Source organism: Apium graveolens, chromosome 7, assembly GCF_009905375.1.
Source record: "Apium graveolens cultivar Ventura chromosome 7, ASM990537v1, whole genome shotgun sequence".
NCBI lineage: Eukaryota > Viridiplantae > Streptophyta > Magnoliopsida > Apiales > Apiaceae > Apium > Apium graveolens.
The window spans coordinates 141,289,846-141,312,054 of NC_133653.1; the positions used below are offsets into that span (position 1 = coordinate 141,289,846).

General features: G+C 36.1%; 1 protein-coding gene across 1 annotated transcript; it reads left to right on the forward strand.

Moving 5' to 3' along the window:
• The first annotated feature begins 10,360 nt into the window (after positions 1-10,360).
• LOC141674072 (zinc finger BED domain-containing protein RICESLEEPER 2-like) lies at positions 10,361-11,320 on the forward strand. Its single transcript, XM_074480798.1, has one exon. It carries the CDS (start codon positions 10,361-10,363, stop codon positions 11,318-11,320), a length of 960 nt encoding a protein of 319 aa, XP_074336899.1.
• Positions 11,321-22,209: the final 10,889 nt, after the last annotated feature.

The window sequence follows — 22,209 nt, forward strand, 5'->3', positions numbered from 1 at the left end:
ACAGATTCTTTGGATGAAGAATCAGTTACTGGATTATGGGTTAATATATTTCAAAATCCCTATTTACTGTGATAATCAAAGTGCTATTGCTATGACAGGTAATCCAGTTCAACACTCAATGACAAAGCACATCAGCATCAGGTACCACTTCATCAGGGAACATGTGGATGAAGGTACAGTGGAATTGCATTTTGTTCCCACAGATCAATAATTGGCAGATATCTTCACAAAACCATATGTGAAGCTACTTTTACAAGATTGGTAAATGAACTTGGAATGGTTTCAGGTTCTTTCTCTAAATCTGCTTAGACTTGTTCTGTGTTATCAGACTTTATGCTCAGTATTTACAGAATTAATCTCATTGTATATTCTGTGCTTAATTGATAAATGTCTTTAAGTACTGACTGTTGTCTGATATATGTTTCTAAACTCTGATAAGTGATATGTTTGTTCTAGTACCTATTCAATCCTATGAGGATAACTGTGCTAGATAACTGACCTAATAGTCTTTAATAAACAAATGATTCCATGTAAGAAGTAATTATTTCGGTGGAAATCTTATGACACTAGCAAATTCTGATAATTGAGCTTAGTTAAGTTTACTTTGTATATCTTATTACTAAGTCACAAATTAGAATAATGCTACTCATCTGTTAAGTTCTGATACTAGTAAAACTGTTGAATGTACTAAGTGCTGATAAACCTCACTTATCAAAAGAAAAAGCAAAAAGATCAAAGAATAAAATCAGGTACTCCTTTGAGATCTAGAGTAAAAATGTGGAAGGGACGACCCAAGTGCATTGCTGGTATTAAGTAAATATGCATTAGAAAAGCAAAATATTTTCTTGGTGACTTTTCACACTCTATGATTACTGGAGAAATACTCTGAAAATAGCATAAATTCTGATAAACAGTCGTGACTCACTTACACTGAGAAGCCACTGTAAAATAGAATTGCAAAAGATGCATAAAATTAGCACAAAACAGTTGAGATGGACTCAAGCATGAACTCATTCATCAGTAGGTTTCAGGACAATGACAGATCTTTAGAAAAATTTTAGTTATGCCTTATTTCTAAGATGTACTGAAGTGAATCAGACTTTACTCTTTGTCTGTTTTTAGCTTAATGCACACACTAATCACTCCATCTGAATGATGAAAATTTCTGTGGTGGTCTATGTTATTTTAGATAAACAGTCATAGTGTCATTATTGCACAAATTCTGAGGACAAGTTCTACGTTACACATTCTGATGATTAGGTTCTGACGTCCATAACTCAGAACTTGTATGAGTATTTACTAAGATGGGCATTCCTTTTTCGAGTTAAGAAATTATGTTCTGATGACTGTTAAGTTCTGGTATAGGTCTAAGTTCTGATTTCTCAGTCTAATCCTTTACTTGGCTTATCTGTGAATAAAATTTGATAACAGTCTCAGTTCGAACTAGAATATGTTGAAGTGGAAGATTAATAGTCACTATAATTAGGATTAATGGTATTCGTACTTGAACAGTCCACTGTTTCTTGTGTCTTGTGCGGTCTAGACCATGATTCCTCTTTCCAATGACTGTTATTCTTTTTCAAAGTCTAGGGAGACAAGGTAGAATTAATTCTACATGTCAGCATTAAATATTTTTGCATCTCTTGGCATTCTCTTGCCTATATAAGCAACCACTTCACATCAGTCTTTCCATCACATTCTTCTCACACACTTATCCTCTTTTTTCTGTCAAAAACATAATGGTTCGATACAACATGTTTTTGAACTACCAAACCTTCAATATGGAGCTAAGTTGTGCCGAGTGGCAGCAGGAGTGGCATGTAACAGCCATTCATGAGGAGATCTGGGACTCTGTCCCACAGGAGGTGCTGACTCACCTTCTATTCTTCTATATGGATTACCATCGCCATCTGGAGCGATTGGAGGAAGAAAGGCGGGAAGCTATCCGTCAGCAAGAGCGAATCATTCGACTCGCCATCTTGTTCGTCGAAGATAGGAAGAGGAAGATGACTTAATCTTGTCTTCTTCCTGTTCTTCTTCATCCTCAGCTTTGTCAGGCTTCTTAGCTAGGACTAAAGCTGTTGATGTTAGGATTAGGAGCTTAGGGAAAATCTTGTATAAGTATTGATGTAATTTCCATTTCATAAATGTATTGTCTTGATATATTAATGAAAGTTGTTTTTACTTCAAGATTTTGTCTCTGAGTTATTTCATCTTGTGTTGATAAATCCTGATTGATGTTCTGATGACCATATATATTTTGTTTTATATTAAGTTCTGATTCATTTTCAGCACTTACTCATCTAATTTATCTTGGTCATTTTCATGTGATGTATTTTCAGAATATCAATGATGCAGTGAAAAATAATTCAATCAGTACTAATGGTTTAAATTTTGAATTAAAACTGTTTCTCTTGATTAATGGAACGGTTTTTCCTTGAAACTAGGCAACTGGGTAAGTAATGATTCCTGTTTTCTCGAGCCCAGTAACTGACCGTTATTACTGCATGTCTGACAGGTGTCCAACGGTAACATTTTTTGTTCAGAGTATAAGTACAATAGAGAGAAGATTTCTTTAATCTTTTATTTTCTTTATACTTTATCTCTCTCCTTACTTTTACTCTCTTTCTCCTTCTTTCTCACGTTGGTTTTTCATACAGACATTATCTCAAACACCTAACAGGCATACTTGAATCTCAATATTTTTTTTCACATGGCACCAAAGGATTTAATCATTAATGGAGCAAAGTTTGTTCCAAACAACTATGCTGCAATTCTTGATCATGCTGAAGCTCCATCTGAATTGCACTTTGTGCAAGATCTTCTTGCACATAGTGAGGTTGGGTACGCCTTAACTCAGCCTGAATTATTTTCAAGTCAACAAGTTCTGAGGTTCTGGAGGACTGGAGTTTTTGATGATGGTGGTAAACGAGGAACTCCCAGTATTATCTTCCAAGTGGGTGATTCATCCTATGTAGTCACTCCTGGTACAGTACGAAGAGCGTTACATCTTCCAGAAGATTGTACTTTCTCTATACCAGAGGAATCAGAACTTCGGAAGTTAATGACTGATTTGGGATATGAAAAGAGTCTGATAAAACTAGGACAATTGAAACGGGCTCATATCAGAAGAGAATGGAGTTTCTTCTTCGATTACATCACCAAGGCTTTTGGCAACAAGTGTTCAAACTTTGATGCTATCCCAATCACAAGTCAGCACATCGGGTATTCACTTATCAATCAAACTCACTTTGATTTTGCACATGCTTTAATTGGTTTTATTGGGGATAGGATGACAGAGGATAGAACTCTTGTTTACTTTGCTCGATTCTGTCAACTTATTTATACGTATTGTACTGATGAACCCCAGTTAGTCAACACTCAAACCCCACCTTTTAAGGTTGCAAAAAGGTACTTTAACGACCTGATAAATGCTGACACAAAGAATTCAATGGTGATACCATTACAGATTCCTCAGTCTGTGAAACAAATTCTGGTAAATGCTGATCCTGCTACTTACAAATCTGTTTACTCCAATGTTCAACCAACTCACCATAACCAAAATTCATCATTTTCAGTCCCTACCACTCAGGGTATATCTCAGCCTACCCTCAAAACTTATCTCAAATCCTATCTCTCCACTTCACAGACTGCTCAACCTTCTTCTTCAGCACCTACTGTGAAGCCTACATCCTCTAAGCCAAAGAGAACAAAGACTGTTCTTCAAACACCTCAAAAGAGGAGGAGGATTACTTTGAGAGATGAATCAGATTCTGAGGACCAGATTCCTTCTTCAGAACCTGTGGTAGATGAAGCTGAGAAAGCAACTTCTCAGAAGGATTCTGAAATTGGGGGTTCTAGGCTTCTCAAGAGGCTTAGACGAATGATAGTTCCTGAAACTCCCAAGGAATCCAAATCAACAAGGAAGTACAAGAAATAGAGGGCACAAAGGCCAGTTTCAGATGATGAGGAGGAAGCAGCTAAGGAAGGGGATCAGAAATCTCTGATCTCACAAGACAAGGAATTTGCTCCAGTCACTTCTTCTCCATCAACTCCATCTCAGGAAGCTTTATCTGACAAGGCTAACTCACCATCTGTGTCTCTTGTTGATCCAGGCACAAGTGCTGAAATTGATATTCAGAACCTGGTTGTGCCTGAAATACTTTTCTTAGAAGCTCCAACAGCAAATAATCCTTCCACAACACCTGTTACTGATGCTGTTCAAACTCCAAAGTTATCAACAACACCTTCTCTGCATCAAGATGCTGATGATCAGATTTTAGGTGAGCATCAGGATATGGCTGTTGATCAGAACTTAGTATCAGATCAGCAATTAGAGGATGCTGAAGCCTCCATTGCTACTCACACTGTTGTCTTATCAGAAGATACTGATTCTTTAAGTTCTGATGCTGCAAATGTTGGAGATACTGGTGAAGCTGCTCCAACTGTCGATGCTGATGAAGCAGGTCCTTCAGGACATACTCCTCCACCGACTCTTCCTAAGTCTGAACTGGTAAAGGAGTTTGTTATCAGGGATGCACCAGTGCCTTGGAGTGAAACTCCTGCAGGTCAGGAGTGGACTAAGGAATGGAACTCAGTTTCATGTGTTCCAAATGCTTTACATCTTGCTGAGCACTTGACTAAAGCTGATGAAATATTAAATTCTGATGATTTTAAAACCCAGCTTAGAGTCACTGCATTGAGTACTAAACATCTACAAGGTCTTCATTCAACTACTCATGCAGAGCTACACAAGATTCAGGAGAACTTTATCAAACAGGAACAAGTTTGGAAAATTGATAAGAAAAAGTTCTTTCAACCTACCATTGACAGGATTGCTTATATTGAGAAAACTCAAGAGAAACAACAAGCTCAGATTGATAAAATTCTGACAAATCAAGCTTCTCAGCAATCGCAACTTACTGAAATCCAGACCTCAGTGGAACTACTTATCTCTCTTTTACTACCTGCTGATGCCAAAAAGGGGGAGAAGGTAATTAAGTCCAAATGCAAAACCAACAAGACACTGCAAGGAAAGGATGATGGAAAAGATGACCAAGGAAACTCTGGAATGGGTAGCGGTCATAGTCAAGGTAGAAGGTTTACATCAAGACAAGCTAGTCACAGAACAAGTTCTGATACTGGGAAAAGAATAAGTTCTGCTGCTGGTAAAAGGATAAGTTCTGATGAACTTCTAGATCTTGATGAGGAAATGTCAAGACAGTTATTTCTTCAAGAAAATCCAGGAATGGACTTGGAAAGTTTAAAGGAAGAAGAAGCCAGACTTAAATCAGAGAAAGTCACATCTAAATCTGAAACTTCTGGTAAAAAGTCACTTCCAAAACTTAAAGGCATTATGATCAAAGGAAGGACACATACTGGAGCAACATTGGCTAGATCACAACCACAGATAGATCCAAGATCCAAGGGTAAAGAAAAGGTTGGTGAACCTATCAAGGGGTATGTACCTCCTGAGGAAGAAGAAATTGCTGATGAAAAAGATGATCTTGCTCTGACTTCAAGAAAAGTTCTTAAAACAACCTCTGACATGGCTCAAGTTGTTCAGAGTCAAGAAATTATAAGTTCTGATATTCAGAAGAAGCAAGTAACCTCTGACAGAGCTCAAGTTAACTTGATATCAGAAAATAGATCAAAGACACTCCTACCAGGATTCACTAAAGCAAAACAGACTCAATCTTTGAAGACTACTGCAAGTGGTTTTGAAGCAAGAGTAGTTACTGGAAAGGAAGCTAGAGATAAAACTGGATTGGGAAGTGCTGACGAAAGAAGAGTACACAACACTACCAATGATCCAACTTCCTTGAGTGAACCGGGTATTGGAGCAACTCCTGAGAGATTAAATCAACTGGAATCTGTACAGATGGTTTACCATACCTACTTGAAAAAATACATCATGTTGTATTTCATGACAGATGGTAGGGTTTATCATATAAGACAAAATGCCATTCCTTTGAAGTATTTTGAAGAATTGGAGCATGTACTTTTCTTACTTCAAGTGGATGACAGAATAACAGAGACTGCTGCAAACTACTTAAAAGAACAGATTCAGAGACAGAAAAGGCTTTATTCTGTTCAGTCTGACAGCATATATGTTCCAAAGTACAGAGATCACAATGGTGATATTGTTGATATGAAGCCTAATACTGCACAGATCAGAACGTATCTTGGTATTAAGGGACTTGAATTCAATCTTGAGTCTGACAAAGCTTATATCATAAGACTAGATCAGGAGTTGAGAAAAGCAAAGATTAATGATCTCAGAGCTGCAATCTTTTAAACTGGTGAAGATACTGCAGAGCTTAAAGATGTTAAAAGGAGAATGATTGATGAACTAAGATATGCTGAGAAATGTTTGTTGAAGAACTATCTCAGAACAACTCCTGACATCAGAGAGATCAGAAAATGAAGAAGCCAAGTCGAAGATCTACAACTGCTTAAATTCTGATATTTATACAGATTGAAGTTGTTATCAGAAGTTGAAATTGGTAAAAACTTTAAGGACTGTAAGTTGTAGTTATCTAGTCTATTTCTCATGCATTTGTACTTAATGTTTTTGACATCATCAAATATCTGTTAAACTTGTATATTTTGTTAATTTACAAGTTGGGGGAGATTGTTAGATATATTTGATAATGTCATGGCTAATATGTTTTATGTTTAGCTTTCAGAATCTTACGTGAACCGGATAAATCAGTACTTAACTGTTGATCAGTACTTATACTGGAAGTCAGGACTTAAGGATATCAGTACTTATATTATCAGGAGATAATCATCAGAAGATAGATATCAGAGCTTAAGTGCTGAAGGACAATCAGATAAGGACAGTAGCTGATTAAAGGAAAGAAGATCGAGATAAACATAAGAAGAGATATGCATGAAGAAGGAATTCCGTGAAGAATGGAATACTTGGAAGAAAAGATATCTGATTGATATATTTTAGGAAGCAGAATTATATTCCATATCAATTAGCGATTATCTTGTAACTGTGTAGTATATAACCACAGACATAGGGTTTACACTATAAGTGTTATCATTATTAGAAAAGATTATTCATTGTAACCCTTGCAGCTCTCGTGATATTTGTTCATCACTGAGAGGTAACAGTTCCATACTGTAACAGAGTTTATTGTTTCAATAAAGTTTGTTTTCTGTTACTTAAGTTCTTAAAGTTCGATTTGAGTGTACTATACACTGCATTCACCCCCTCTACAGTGTGTGTGTGACCTAACAAACTATATGGCTATTTTCAACAAGGACGAGGCTCCTTCAGAACTTCACTTTATTCAAGATTTTCTTGCTTGAAGTGAAATTGGGTATGCTCTGACGCAACCACATACTCTCTCAGGCAAGCAAATTATGGAGTTTTGGAGGTCTGGAGTCTATGATGATGGTGGTGAAGATGGGTCTCCAAGCATAATTTTTACAACAGGGGAAGATGAGCACCTGGTTACCTTGTCAACTGTTCGACAAGCATTGCATCTGCCAGAGAATTGTACTTATAATTCACAAGTTGGGGAGTCAGTTCTTTAAAACATGATAGAAAATCTTGGCTATGAGAAGTCTTTGTCCAAGCTGGGACAACTAAAGAGGCCCTACATCAGGAGGGAATGGAGCTTCTTTTTCGATTGTATTACCAAAGCCTTTGCCTACAAATGCTCAAATTTTGATGTCATTCCAATCATGAGTCAGCAGTTAGGGTATGCACTTCTTAATCAAACTCATTTTGATTATGCTACTGCTATTTTGGGTTTTATAGGTGATAGGATGAAAGAAGATAGCAACATAGTATATTTTTGCTAGATTCTGTCAGCTTATATATAGTTTGTTTTTCTGATGCACCTCAAAACTTTAGTGAGTTAATTGAACCCTTTAAACTTCACAAAAGGGTTTTCACTGACTTATTATCTACTGACAATAAGAAGGATATACTAAGACCCCTCCAAATTCCCCAATCTGTCAAACAATTCTTAGTAAATTCTGATACTCAAACATACACAACCATATATCCTGATGTTGCACCTACACAGCCTACTACTTCTCAACCTCCACCAACCCAGTCTTCCAATACTCAACCACAGCCTACTATCAAAACCTACTATCAACCAGCACAATCCTCTCAACCACAACCATCAGCACCTACTATCAGAACCTCACCTCTCAAATCCAAAACCAAAACAACCTCTGGTACTTCTCAAAAGGTGTCAGTTGTAAAATCTGACACATCCTCTAGGCCCAAAACCAAAAGAACTATCTCTATGCCTAAATCTCCACCAAGGAGAAGAAGAAGGATGATTATGAAGGATGAATCTGATGAGAAAGAACAAGTCCAGGTTCCTGCATCAGAACCAGTGACATTAGAAGCTGAAGAGTCAACCCTTCAGAAGGAGAATGAAGCTGAGGGTTCTGGGATTTTGAAAAGGAAAAGATCTTCAAATTCTGATACAGATCATATCACTCCACCATCTAAAAGATCAAGGAAGACTAGAGCAGGTGTGCAGATTGCACAAATTCAATTTGAAGATGCTGAAGAAGGAGATCAGGAATCTCTGATCTCATCAGAACCTACAGTCATTGAAGCTTTGACATCTCCACCTCAACCTGAAGACACTGTTCATGACACAGTGATCACAGCTCCTATCTCTAGGGGTGTGCATTCGGTTCGGTTAACCGAAAACCGAACCGAATAACCGAAATAAATTCGGTTCGGTTAACCAAATTATAAAATTCGGTTCGGTTTTCGGTAATAAAATTCCTAAAATTCGGTTTTTCGGTTTTTCGGTTTTTAACCGTGTTTAACCGAAAACCCAAATAAATAACCGAAGTTATGTATACTGTACATATTTTGTACTACAAAATATTAATAGATATATACTTTAACTTTAATTCTTTAATAGTTTATTACATACAAGATACAGATAGTGAGATACATACATCCAACTCCCAAGTTCACTCTCGTAGTTGACTCCTCTCACGCTCTCAGTCTTTTCAACAAACAATCTTCGATTTCAAATCTGCAACTGCAACTCTGTAAGTACACACATCGATTCATTCAATTTTTTTGAGGTAATTAATTCGATTTAACTCTGCAATTATAAATTGATAATCTTTTGTGATATTTTTAATTGAGAACGAATGAACGATGATAGATTATTAGATTATTAGTAATTCGATTTTCAATTACTCAATTCAATTTTCAATTGGTGAATTTGTGAATTTGAGTTTTATGATGTTTTGAACAATGAACATATTTGTTTAAATGGCTGGATTTTATTTGTTTGAGTGTTTAAATTGTTGATTCTGATTTCTGGGTTTGTTTTAATCATCTCCTCTTGTTTCTTTTCTTTGTTCTTTTTACATTTTTGGTTATAAAATTACTAGCTTTATTGATTTCTGATTTGGTTGTTTTATAGTTTTTGTTGATGTAGTAGTTTCTTTTATATGCGTTGGTTCATATTAGTAATCATAACATTAGTTTAACTTTGGCCATTTTATCAGTAGTCTCAGAAAAGATACTTGTCTTGTTTTTGTTTGTATACTCACTGCCTCACTGTCACTACCTCACTATCACTGACTCACTGGACTGCCCATTTTTGTTATAGTCTTGAATCTTAATTTCTTATGTTTGTTTCATTTTGTCTTGTTTTTTTAGATGGAAGGTGAGCGTGATTACAAAGAAGAACTTGAAACTCCAAGCGAAACTGTAGCTTCGAATCCCCGAAAGAGAAAGCCAATGGAATATAGAAGCAATGTATGAGAGCATTATCACAAAATTAGAGATGAACAAGGGAACCTTATTAAAGGTAAGTGTAAGTATTGTTCTAAGGAATTAAGTGCAAATACTTCAAAGAACGGTACTAGTAGTTTGCATAATCATATGAAATCTTGCAAGTTATATAATGTTGAAGGTCATCAAACAAAATTAACCTTTCAAGGTAATAAAGATAGTGGGAACGCATCATTGACTAGTTGGACTTTTGACAAGAATTTGGCTAGAGAAAAGTATATTAAGATGATTATTGTAGATGAATTACCATTCAAGTTTGATGAGGGTGCGGGATTTAGAGAGTTTATGGCTATCGTGCAACCAATGTTTCAAATTCCATCTAAATGGACGGTTGCACGTGATTGTTATGGAATGTATGCTCTTAAAAGAAATGATTTAAAAGGCTCATTGCGTGATCCAACACAACGTCTTTGCCTAACTACGGACATATAGACTTCTAATCAAAGAATTAATTATATGTGTTTGACCGCACATTTTATTGATAAAGATTGGAAGTTGCATAAAAGAATCCTAAACTTTTGTCCAATCCATAGTCATAAAGGTAAGTCAATTGCAATGGAAATCGAGGAGTGCTTGGTAGAGTGGGGAATTACTAGAGTGTTAACTATCACGGTAGATAATGCTACTTCAAATGATGTTGCATTGCAAAAATTAAAAGATAGAGTTGGGAATTGGGAAACTAGTGTCTTGAATTGTGAAAATTTGCATTTGAGGTGTGTTGCTCATATTCTAAATCTAATTGTAAAAGATGGATTGGGTGTATTTGACAAATCTATTAGTAAGGTGAGAAATGTCATTAAGTATGTGAGACTATCACCCGCTAGAGAGTATATGTTTATGGAATGTGCAAAATTTGGGAGAATTGAGACTAAAAAAGCTTTAATTCTTGATGTCGATACTAGATGGAATTCTACATATGAAATGCTAGATGTGGCAGAAAAGTATGAGAAGGCATTTAGTAGGTATGATACACAAGATCCTAGGTATAAAAAGAATCTCAAATTGGACAATCTTGATGGTAGGCCTACATGTGAAGATTGGAATACCGTGAGGAAATTTGCAAAGTTCTTGAAATTTTTTTATGATCTAACCGTGAAGATTCCGGGAACTTCTTATGTCACTTCCAATATTTTTTTGCATGAGATATATGCGGTTCATGCTATCTTGAATGAATGGACATATGGATCTAATGAGCAAATGTATGTCATTGGAAAGGAAATGTTGGGTAAGTTTAACAAGTATTGGGGAGATCCAAACAAAATGAACAATCTTTTATTTATTGCGGTGGTACTAGATCCAAGGCACAAGTTACAATTTGTGGTGTATATGTTGAAGCACATGTGTGGAGAAGAGGCGGGGGGGGGGGGGGGGTTAATGGGAAAGTCATTAGAAGGGACATTGAATAAAATGTTCAATGAATACAAATCTAAAATGGCAACGAACAAAAAAAGAGATGAAGGTAGAGATAAAAGAAGGGAAGAAAATGTTAGCAAATGCATCCATCTCAATTGTTGAGGATGCAATTTGAGAAAGATATTGGATTAATTTCAAGTGATGGTAGTGCATCGGATTTGGAGGAATATTTGAGTGAAAAACCAAAAACATATAGTTGTTCAGATGGGTTTGATATATTAGAGTGGTGGAAGAATAATTCAATGAGATTTCCCGTTTTATCTCAAATGGCTCGAGATATTTTAGCTTTTCCAATATCCACGGTAGCTTCGGAATCGGCTTTTAGCACGAGTGGTAGAGTTCTCAATGATTTTAGGAGTTCCCTAACACCTAAAATGGTTGAAGCACTTATTTGTGCTCAAGATTGGATGAGAAAGACCGTAAAAGCTATTAGTGTTGAAGAGGACCCTGAAGAAATGAGACAACTTGACGAAGGTATGAAAGATTTATCTGATTTTTTGTTTACTAAAGTAGAAATGTATTTTGCACAAATTACTTATGAATAATATTATATACAATATGTTATGTAGCACTTGAGAAGATGAAGGTTGATGCAAGTTCCACAGCAATATCAGCCACTGGAACTGCAAACAGTCAGACTGATCTACATGAACAGTAAGTTTAAACTGATGTCAGTAAGCTAAAACAGCCTCCTTAATGTGAAATTTGACCAGCCTGATGACCCTGAATTCTGATCTTTGTTTTATGCACAGATATACCAGCAGCTACCAGCACCAGAATCAGGAGTCAGGAGGTGGACTAAAAAAAATTGTTGGTTTTTAAGGTAACGATTCTTCTAAATTGTTAGTTTAAAAATTACTATATTTCTGGTCCTGAGACACTATCTCTGGTGGCGATGGATCAATAGAAAATGAAAACGAATGAGTAATGAACAGACTAATTATTTTGTGCTATTTTTCTTTCTTTTTAGTATCTTTAGGTAATTTTTTATATCCTCATATTTCATCTATCCATCAACCTAAATTAATATACCTTACTTGGATGAATCATTTTTGTAATGTTCACTTTTTGAGTTTGTACTTTTTATTGTGTTTAGTAAGTTATGTAATTGTAAGGAATCATATATAATTATATTTCAATTAACTGGAGTGACATCACGACAAAAATCTCTTAACCCTTAATATATATTTCTAATATGAGCTAGAATGTGAAACAAGTATGAAATGATAATGAATATTCATTGTGGAAAATCATAATAACACCAGCAAGATTAACATTCTTCTTTTCACCCAAAGTTGCAGAATTTTCACAGCGACATTTAACCAGGCCTCTTTCTTTGTCACAGGATAAAACTCTGAGTGAGATTTGAAAGTTGTAAATAAAATTAAATTTGTAAATACACTTAAAAGTTAAAAGCTATCTTATAGAGTCAGAGTCCGCTTTTTTTTCTCTTTTTCTTGATCTTTTTTTTTCATTTGCTCAAGTTAGTTATAACATCTCCAGTAGTTATTACAATTAACCAACTTGTGTATTGTTACTTGGGATTTATTGTTGTATAAATGTGGTGTTGTTTAATTTAGTTGGTTTTTGCAGAGGCATTTGAAGTTTTTGTTCTGTGGATTTTCTTTAGCATTTCACTGAAGCATGAGAAGTTGGAGACTTGGAGCAGTATGAACTTGGCAACAACATGTAGCATTTAACAACAGGCAACATGAAACAGCAGTCAGTAGCAGCACTCAGCACTCAGCAGACTCATCCAAATATTTCCTGAAAATTTTAATTTTGAACTCTGTCATTCATATTAGCCAAGTGTTGGCCTCTGAAGTGTGATTTGTGAATGTAAACTTAAATATGTTAGTATTGTTTCAATTTGCTGACTGAGTGAACTCAACTTTATTTATGTTTCTACTTTCTTCTTTGCAATTTCTGATTTTCTGGAATATTTTTATTAAATTCGGTTTTAAAATCCGGTTTCTGGTTATAACCGAATTTTTTAGTTCGATTTCGGTTTAAAACCGAATACAATTTGGTTCGGTTTTCGGTAGCGATTTTTCCTTAATTTCGGTTTCGGTTAACCGAAAAAAAATTCAGTTTCAGTTTTGGTTAACCGAATGCACACCCCTACCTATCTCTCCATTCAAAGAAACTGCCTCAGTTGGAGATTCAGGGTTAAGTCCTGAAATTGATATTCACATGTTGAATATTCCAACTGTTTTGTATCTGGAAGCACCGCCAGCAAAAGAGGTAACACCTCCTATTTCTCCAGTACTAAATGCTGAAATTCCTACTATTCCAATTCTGGATTTAGAACCTAAAGATCAGCTTTTGTAAACAGAAGCTCCAGAATCTCCTTCAGTTACACACACTCTGGTGTTATTAGAAAATGATGAGATTTTATCAGATTCTGGAGATAGTGCTCTAGCAAGTGCTCCAGTAAATGCTCAAATTCTTGGCAAGGAGGCACTGCTTAAATTTAATGAAGAAGATGCTCATGTTCCATGGGAGGAAATTTTCAGAGGAGTTGAGTGGACAAAGAAGTGGAATGAATCTGACTTCATTCCCAGCCCACATGTTCTGTCAGAACATGTTGCAAAAGCTGATGAGTTGCTGATAAATTCTGACTTCAAAATACAACTAAAAGTCACTACTCTCAGTACTAAAAATCTTCAAGGTCTACACTCCAAGACTCATGAAAAGGTTGATAAACTTCAGGAAGCAGCTGATAAGCTAGACCTGATGCTCAAACTAGACAAGAATAGGTTTATCAGACCAATTCAAGAAAAAATGGAGGCTATTGAGCTTGTTCAAGAAAAGCAGCAGGCCCAACTGGATGAGGTCCTAAAGAATCAAGCCTCTCAACAAACACAGTTCAATGAAATCCAATCTTCAGTGGAACTCCTTTTTTCACTACTCCTGACAGATGATGCCAAAAAGGGGGAGAAGGTAGTTAAGTCCAAATGCTCACCAATCAAGACACTGAAGAAAAAGGATGATCACGGTGATGACCAGGGAAACTCTGATAAAAGTAGAGGTCACAGTCAAGGAAATCAATTGAGCAGGATTCCTTCTCAACAGACAGGTTCTCATCAGAGATTGTCTGGTTCTACTCAAAGGAGGAATAAGGAAGGAAAGAAGACTTCAACTACAGATCAAACTTTGCTGCTCACAAATTCTGAAATTGAAGATCAAGTTCTAACAGCAAGTTCTGATAATCAAAATCCTGATGACAAAGTATGATGTTCTCGTTCAAGGTGGAAGTCAAGACTCGAAGGAATTCATGCAAACCTTAAAGTTCAAGGGAAAGAAGGCAACCTTCTTTTACAAGGATCCTAAGATTCAAGCCCTAGATGAAGAACTTGCAAAGAGGCTGAACCTTAAGGATAATCCAGGAGTGGATTTAGAGGAACTTAGAAAAGAAGAAGCAAGGTTTAATGCTGAAAAGTCAAAACTACAGCCTAAAGCTTCTAATGCAAATAAGCCTCCCAGACCTAAGGATAAAGGTATAGTAATAAAAGAAAGATCTGCCACAGAGATTCCTAGATCAAGTACTAGATCTTAAACTACTACTGATCCCAAAGACAAGGGAAAAGGAAAAGTTGGGGAGACAGTCAACAAGCAGGAGATGAAGATTCCTCAAATTCTGATGGATCCTGTGTGCAAGTTGGTTCAAGTCTTTGATGATGCTGCTGCAGAAGATGAAACTGTTGAAATTCTGAAAAGAAGAAAGATGACAGAAGAATCTAAGACAACCTCTGACATAGCTCAAGTTGTTCAGAGTGAAGAAGTTCAGAATTTGACAAATCCTGAAGAAATTTCAGAACAACAAGCTACAGAAGAATCTGCAAATCCTGAACAAGTCATCAAGACATCAACCTCTGACAGAGCTTAAGTTGATTTTGGCAAAATGACAATTTCTGATAAGAAGAAACTCCTATGGAAAAATATTAATCCATCAGTAACTAAGAAAAGTCAACTGCAATATGAATTCTTGACTGTTGGATTGAATGTCAGAGAAGCAAGAGACAGATCTGGGTTAGGATCAAGCCAAGCCAAGAAGAAAACATGAGTTGAAGTAACTATGAAAGATCCATTTTTATTAATTGACAAACCACTTGAGGAAGTTACACAGAAACACCTTGACAAGGTTATATCTGCTCAAGTGGTAATGGATACTCATGATAAGAGTAAAGTCAAGGAAAAGCTGATTCTATTTCTTAAAGATGGAAGAACATATAGAATGTCAGAATCAGATGTGCTGAACAAATCTCTCAAAGAACTTCAATTCATTCATTATCTTTTGGAGATAAAGTCTGAGGTTACCAGAAGATGGTCAAATTTCATGATGAAGACCATAAGGGATAAAGCCAGGATCTCTGGATCAAGGGTTGCAGAATTTATTCCAAAAATCACTGAGGATGATGGAAGAGAAATTCCTATGAGGAAGAATTCTGCTAAGGTAGAAGTAATTATGAAAGGAAGATGTTTATGCTATAATGAAGACTCTTCACATCCCAGAGTTATCAGGCTTGGAGATGGGCTTGAAAGAACATCAATTCCAACACTCAGAGCAGCCATTTATCAGATTGGTGATAATGAAGATAAAGAACTGATGCAAGTCAAAGCACAGTTAGTTGAAGTTCTGAGAAATGTTGAGGACAAGCTGGTAACAGACTTTACAAGGAATCACTTTGGATTCAGATTGATCCAGTGATATTGGTAAAGCTATATGTACTATAAGTTGTATTTAGTTGTTTTAAATAATATCTCATTGCATTTGTACTTAAATGTTTCTGACATCATCAAATCTATTAACTTGTATATTTTTCATAATTTACAAGTTGGGGGAGATTGTTAGATATGTTTGTGATGTCATGTCTAATCTGATTTGTTTAGTTTCAGAACTTATTATCAGAATATCAAAACTTAACTGGAAATCAGAACTTACTGAAGACAGGAAGTTATCAGAACTTAAGGCATCAGAACTTATATCAGAACTTAAGTGCGGATACACTTCAGGGATGAAAAGCGGTTGATTTACAGGAGAGGATCTGGATTAAACAAATAAAGATATGCATGGAGAGTTGGACAACTAAAGGACTACAGAAGTTAATATCTGATTGATATATTTTAGGAAGAGATATATTTCATATCAATTAGAAGATATCTTGTAACTGTGTACTATATAAACATAGCTTAGGGTTTATACTATAAATGTTATCATTCACGAGAAAGATTATTCTTTGTAACCCTAGCAACTCTTAGTGATATCATACATCACTGAGAGAGTAGATTAAACCTACTGTAACAGAGTTTGATATACTGAATAAACTTGTTTTCTGTTACATACTTGTGTTTATAATCGAATTGATTGTAGATGCTATATTCAACCCCCTTCTATAGTATCATTGAGGCCTAACATATATATATATATATATATATATATATATATATATATATATATCTGAGTGAGATTTTGGGTTTCCGTAAAGGGACAAATGGTTTTTGTGATTCCTGTAATGGAATAGATGATTTGGAAATGAAAATAGCATGCTAAAATTGAACTCTGGTATTTGCACAGCACACGACTGATGTTATTATTTTATAGAGCATGCTAGTTGTTGATATCCAGTTCATACCTGTTTTACTTGCTTTTATAAATGAGTTATGATTTATGTTCCTATAATTATTTTAATATAAGTTGTTTTACTTGTTATTCATATAGTGGTACCGCTGAGCGATTGATCGCTCACTCTTACAAATGTTTTGTATATTCATGTATTGTAGATGCATAGGAGATCCTTCTGTCATAGGCAAGGCCGGATTTCAGTTCCTCTTGTATCGAGCTCCTCTGAGTTTGTTGTGTCAGACTAGATGTGGTTTGTGAGTTTGTTGTATAAAGTTAGATGTGTCAGGTTATTTTTAATTAAGTTGATATGTATTAATTATGTAACCTAAATCATACTTGAACCTGGAAAAGATCTTGAGAAGGGATTGTGTTTATATTGATGTAATAATGAGATTATTATATTATCATTGTGATTTGATGTGTTAGTGACGTCAAGTCTTGACCCCGGGGTTGAGGCCGTCACAGGTTAATATTAGAGCTACAGGTTTAAGTCCCTGATTTAGGTTAGGAGTAGACTCGGAAAGGTGTAGAATTTATGTATAGGGTGTGAATCAGCAACTCACATTTAGAGAAGCAAGTTTAAGAGTCTAGTCGAGGGTTAGAAGGCATAACCCTGACATATATTGAGGATCTTGGAATTGCCCTGATCTTTAGTGTGTCTCCCTAGTATATGTGCTATTGGCAACGGACGATAGTGATATCTAGTTATCCCTCTCGCGAGAACGAGTCCGACCATGTGAGTTCAGTTAGTAGGTTGCGATAGTAGTCAACGGCTGTTATGAGTGTTGGCTTATGTTGTCGGTATTGCACTATTATTATTGTTGTTACTTTTATTATTGTAATTGTTGCTAATTTTGTTAAATTTAGCCACTCATTACATTCAGACCCTAACTAATTAAGGATGGGAATATTTTATTGCGGCAACATTCTCTTGACACATGAAAATGTTACTACCCAGGGGCAATTTTTAAACTAAAACCATTTGTTGTGTTTAAGGAGAATGTTGCCCAAGAAGAATATCCTGTCCAATTCCTCTAATAGAGACTCTGATGGGGGCCCAGTCATGAATGAGTTGCTAGATTTTCTGCGCCAACAGTTTAACCAAATGGCTCAGCTGCAAGAATAATTTCAGCAGCAACAATAATTTTTGCAACAACAGCAACAACAACAACAATATATACAACAGCAGCATCAACAAATCCAACAGCAATAGCTGCATCTTTAGCAACATCCTCAACAAAGAGAGATAAATCAAACTGTTAGCTTTAAATCTTTTTAGTCGGTGAAACCCCCAGAGTTTAAGGGCGAGGTGGACCCAGTTGCTGCCATATTTGGCTGAAGGAAATGGAAAAAACCTTTACCCTCACTCAAGTAAGTGATAATCTCAAATCAGACTATGCGAGTTATTTTCTTAAGGGTGAAGTGAATTATTGGTGAGAATCCACTCGTGTCTTGGAAGAAGAGGGTCATGTTCCATGGACCAAGTTTATAGAATTGTTTTTGGAAAAATATTTTCCTGATTGTTTGCAAAATCAGTTTGAGGTTGAGTTTCTGGAATTGAAGCAGAGTGAAAAGAGTGTGGCAGAATATGAGGCCAAGTTTACAGAGTTGGTCCGATTGGTACCTGTATATGTGAGTACTGAAGCTCAGAAGGCGAAAAGGTTCCAGCAAGGATTGAAGTCCGAAATCCGCAGTGGAGTTGTAGCTTTGCAACTCAAAACATATCCCTCTGTAGTTCAGGCCGCTCTAGTAATCGAAAGTGATCAGAAGTTGGTTGCCAAAGAGAAGGGTGATAAGAAGAGAAAATCTGAAGGTACTATTGATAAGACGAATTCAGGAGGATCTGGTCAGAGGTTTCAGAAGAGATTTGTCCAAAATAGGAATAAAAGATTTCGAAGATAGACTTTTCCTCAGGCCAGGCCTATTACCACTTTAGTTGCATCCACTACAACCCAGTCAACAAGTCCAGTGGTGGATTGAAAGATATGTGGCAAGAAACATTGTGGTCTATGCAGAAGGGATGTTCAATGTTTCAAATGTCATCAAAAGGGTCATTATGCATCGGAGTGCAACTCAGAGAAACCCGCAGTTACTTGCTGTTGTGCATATGTTGTGTACTTGATGATTTCATAAACAAAACATCTAAGTAGATTTTACTTAGTGAAATAATGTAGCACTCGACGGATAAGAATTATAGTCCCGACGGATAACTCATTATAGTCCCGACGGATGTTAACTTATTATCCATCGAGTGAGTAGCTTATGTAATAATAAGTCTGTAGCACAGTTCTGTATACATCTTTGTATAGATTCTGTAGTAGCCTATAAGTCATGTTGACTTTAACTAGATATGTAGAATAGGTTGATTAACTGTATATAAATGATGTCTTGTAATTCTATATAAGTGAAATGAAGTCAAGTTCCAAAATAGCTACCGACGGATGATTAACAAAGCCATCGATGGATGATCAAATGACTATCAATGAATGTTTAATGTAGCAGTCGACGGATGATCAATGAAGCCATCAATGGATGTTCAGAAAGTCGACGGATGATCATATATCCAACGGATGTTCATAAATTCCAACGAAAGATCATATAAAGAATTCAAACAACAGTTGAACAGTGAAAGCTGAGCACAACCGTCGAGATGTATACAAATCTACTGTGGAAGCCCATTAACTGGGTAATAGAGGACAAAAAGCAGCAAAGCTTAAGACTGATAGTTTTTATATTAATTTAGTCATTTTGACTTTGTAATCTTGGTAATATATAAACCAAGAACGTAGCAAATAAGAAAAGGTGTTGAGACACAAAAACAGAGAAATCTTTGTAAGCAGAATTATTAGCATTTCCCTGTATTCTCAGCAGTTCAATTTGTAAGCAGCTGTGAGCATTCTTGCACACAGAGTCCTCTCGATATATAATATATATCTCTGGTGGAATTGTTTAAATCCACCAGAAAGTTTTTAAAGACTCTTGTTTTTAATTACTTATGTTTTGATTCTATTAAGTTTCTATTCCGCATTGTGCTAATCAAAACACTTATATCTATATTCGAGTTGAACATTTTTATTTCGAGAAAAAGGTTCAAGAATTCCATTCAACCCCCTTCTGTAATTCTTGCTAGATTGTTAAGGGACTAACAATTGGTATCAGAGCAAGCTCTTAATCTACAAAGAGTTTAAAGATCAAAACAATTCAGCATGATGAACAAGAAAGACGTTGGAGTCAAAATTCATTTTCTAGATAAAGATAATTACCATCATTGGAAGGTAAAGATGCATCTTCATATGCTTTCTCAAGATGAGGCCTATGTGGACTGCATAGAAAGAGGTCCTCATGTTCCGATGAGAGCTGCAACAAGAAACGAGCCATCAGTTCCCAAGCCAAGGCACGAATGGTCTGATCCTGACATTGAACAAGTCAGGAAGGATAAAAAGGCCATGAACATTCTGTTCAATGGAGTTGATGCATATATGTTTGACAACATTATTAACTGCAAAACTGCCAAGGAAGTCTGGGATACTATACAGATAATCTGTGATGGCACCGAGCAAGTTAGAGAAAATAAAATGCAGCTCTTGATTCAGCAATATGAGCATTTTAACAATGAGGAAAGTGAGTCACTCACTGACATTTTTAGTAGATTCCAAAAACTACTAAATGCTCTTAAGTTGCATGGAAGAGTCTATCAGACTAAAGACTCTAATCTGAAATTCCTTATATCTCTTCCAAAGGAATGGAAACCAATGACAGTCTCATTAAGAAACTCACAAGATTATAAAGAGTTTACTTTGGAGAGACTGTATGGCATCCTGAAGACCTATGAGCTTGAGATAGAGAAGGATGAAAGGATGGAGATAGGAAAGAAGAAAGGAGGATCCATTGCACTAGTTGCTGATTTGGAAAAGGAGAAGGAAGTGAAGATGGAAGCTGTTGAGTCAACTTCTAAGGTCTGTGAAAGCAAGGGCAAAGGGATTGCAGTAGAAAGTGAAGATTCATTGAGTCAAGATGACATGGAGGACATTGATGAGCACCTAGCATTTCTTTCTAGGAGATTTGCCAAGCTCAAGTTTAAGAAGAACTTTGGAGCAGCCAAGCCAAATAGAAACATGGTGGATAAGTCAAAATTCAAATGTTTCAAATGTGGCTTGGCAGGGCATTTTGCAAATGAGTGTAGAAAGTCAGATTCCAGTAAGAAGAGGTTAGAATCTGTGGATTATAAGCAAAAATACTTTGATCTACTCAAACAAAAGGAAAGGGCTTTTATTACACAAGAGAATGACTGGGCAACATATGGTTTGGATGAAGATGAAGATGTCAGCTATGTCAATCTAGCCCTAATGGCCAAGTCTGATGAAACAGAGACAAGTTCCTCAAGCAATCAGGTAATTACTACAAACCTTGCACATTTATCTAAAGCTGAGTGCAATGATGCCATAAATGATATGTCTACAGAATTATATCATTTGTGTGTTACTCTTAAGTCTCTTACTAAAGAAAATGCTAAAATCAAAGAAATAACTTGTTTTTAAGTGAGAGGAATAATGTGCTTGAGTCTCAGTTTGTTGATTTTGAGAAACTAAGCATTGAGTGTAAGATTGCCAAGGAGGAATTAACTGAGTCCTTGAAAAAGGAAGAGATTTTAAAGAAGCAGCTCGAGCATGAATAAGAGGTGATTAAAGCATGGAAAACATCCAGGGATGTTCATGCTCAAATCACCAAAGTTCAAGGAATTGAGTCTTTTTGTGATGAAGCCTGGAAAAAGAATAAAGAGAAACTAGAACCTAATTTGGTAGATGGTTTGCTGACAGATGTAGACTCGACGGATGATAAGGACTATCCGTCAGATAACAAAAAGTGTTATCCGTCAAAAGATGAAAATCCTCATCCGTCGGCTGTGAGCAAGCCCATTAGCAAAGCCAAACTAATCAAGCTAAATGAGAAGTATGGGTCTGTTTCCAAGAACTTTGTTTCAGGAGAGTCAAGTCAATTTAAGAAGGGAAAAAAGGCTAATGTTGGTCACATGACGGTCAAACAACTAAGTGACAGAATTGAGAAAATTGAGATAAAAACAGAGACTAAAAGGAAAAACAACAGGAATGGTAAAGTAGGGATTAACAAACACAATAACTACACACCTGATAAATATGCTCCTAGAAAAATCTATGTCAAGTGTGGTAGTGTAAATCATTTGTCTGTTAATTGCAAAATCTGCCATGCCTACTCCCATGTCTGTTCAGTCTCAATTTCCTAACATGAATGCAATGCCTCCCATGCCTGTTAATGCTATGCCTACACAGAACATGAATGCACAGTTTCCTATATGCCATTTGCACTTAATCCATATTATATTGCATAC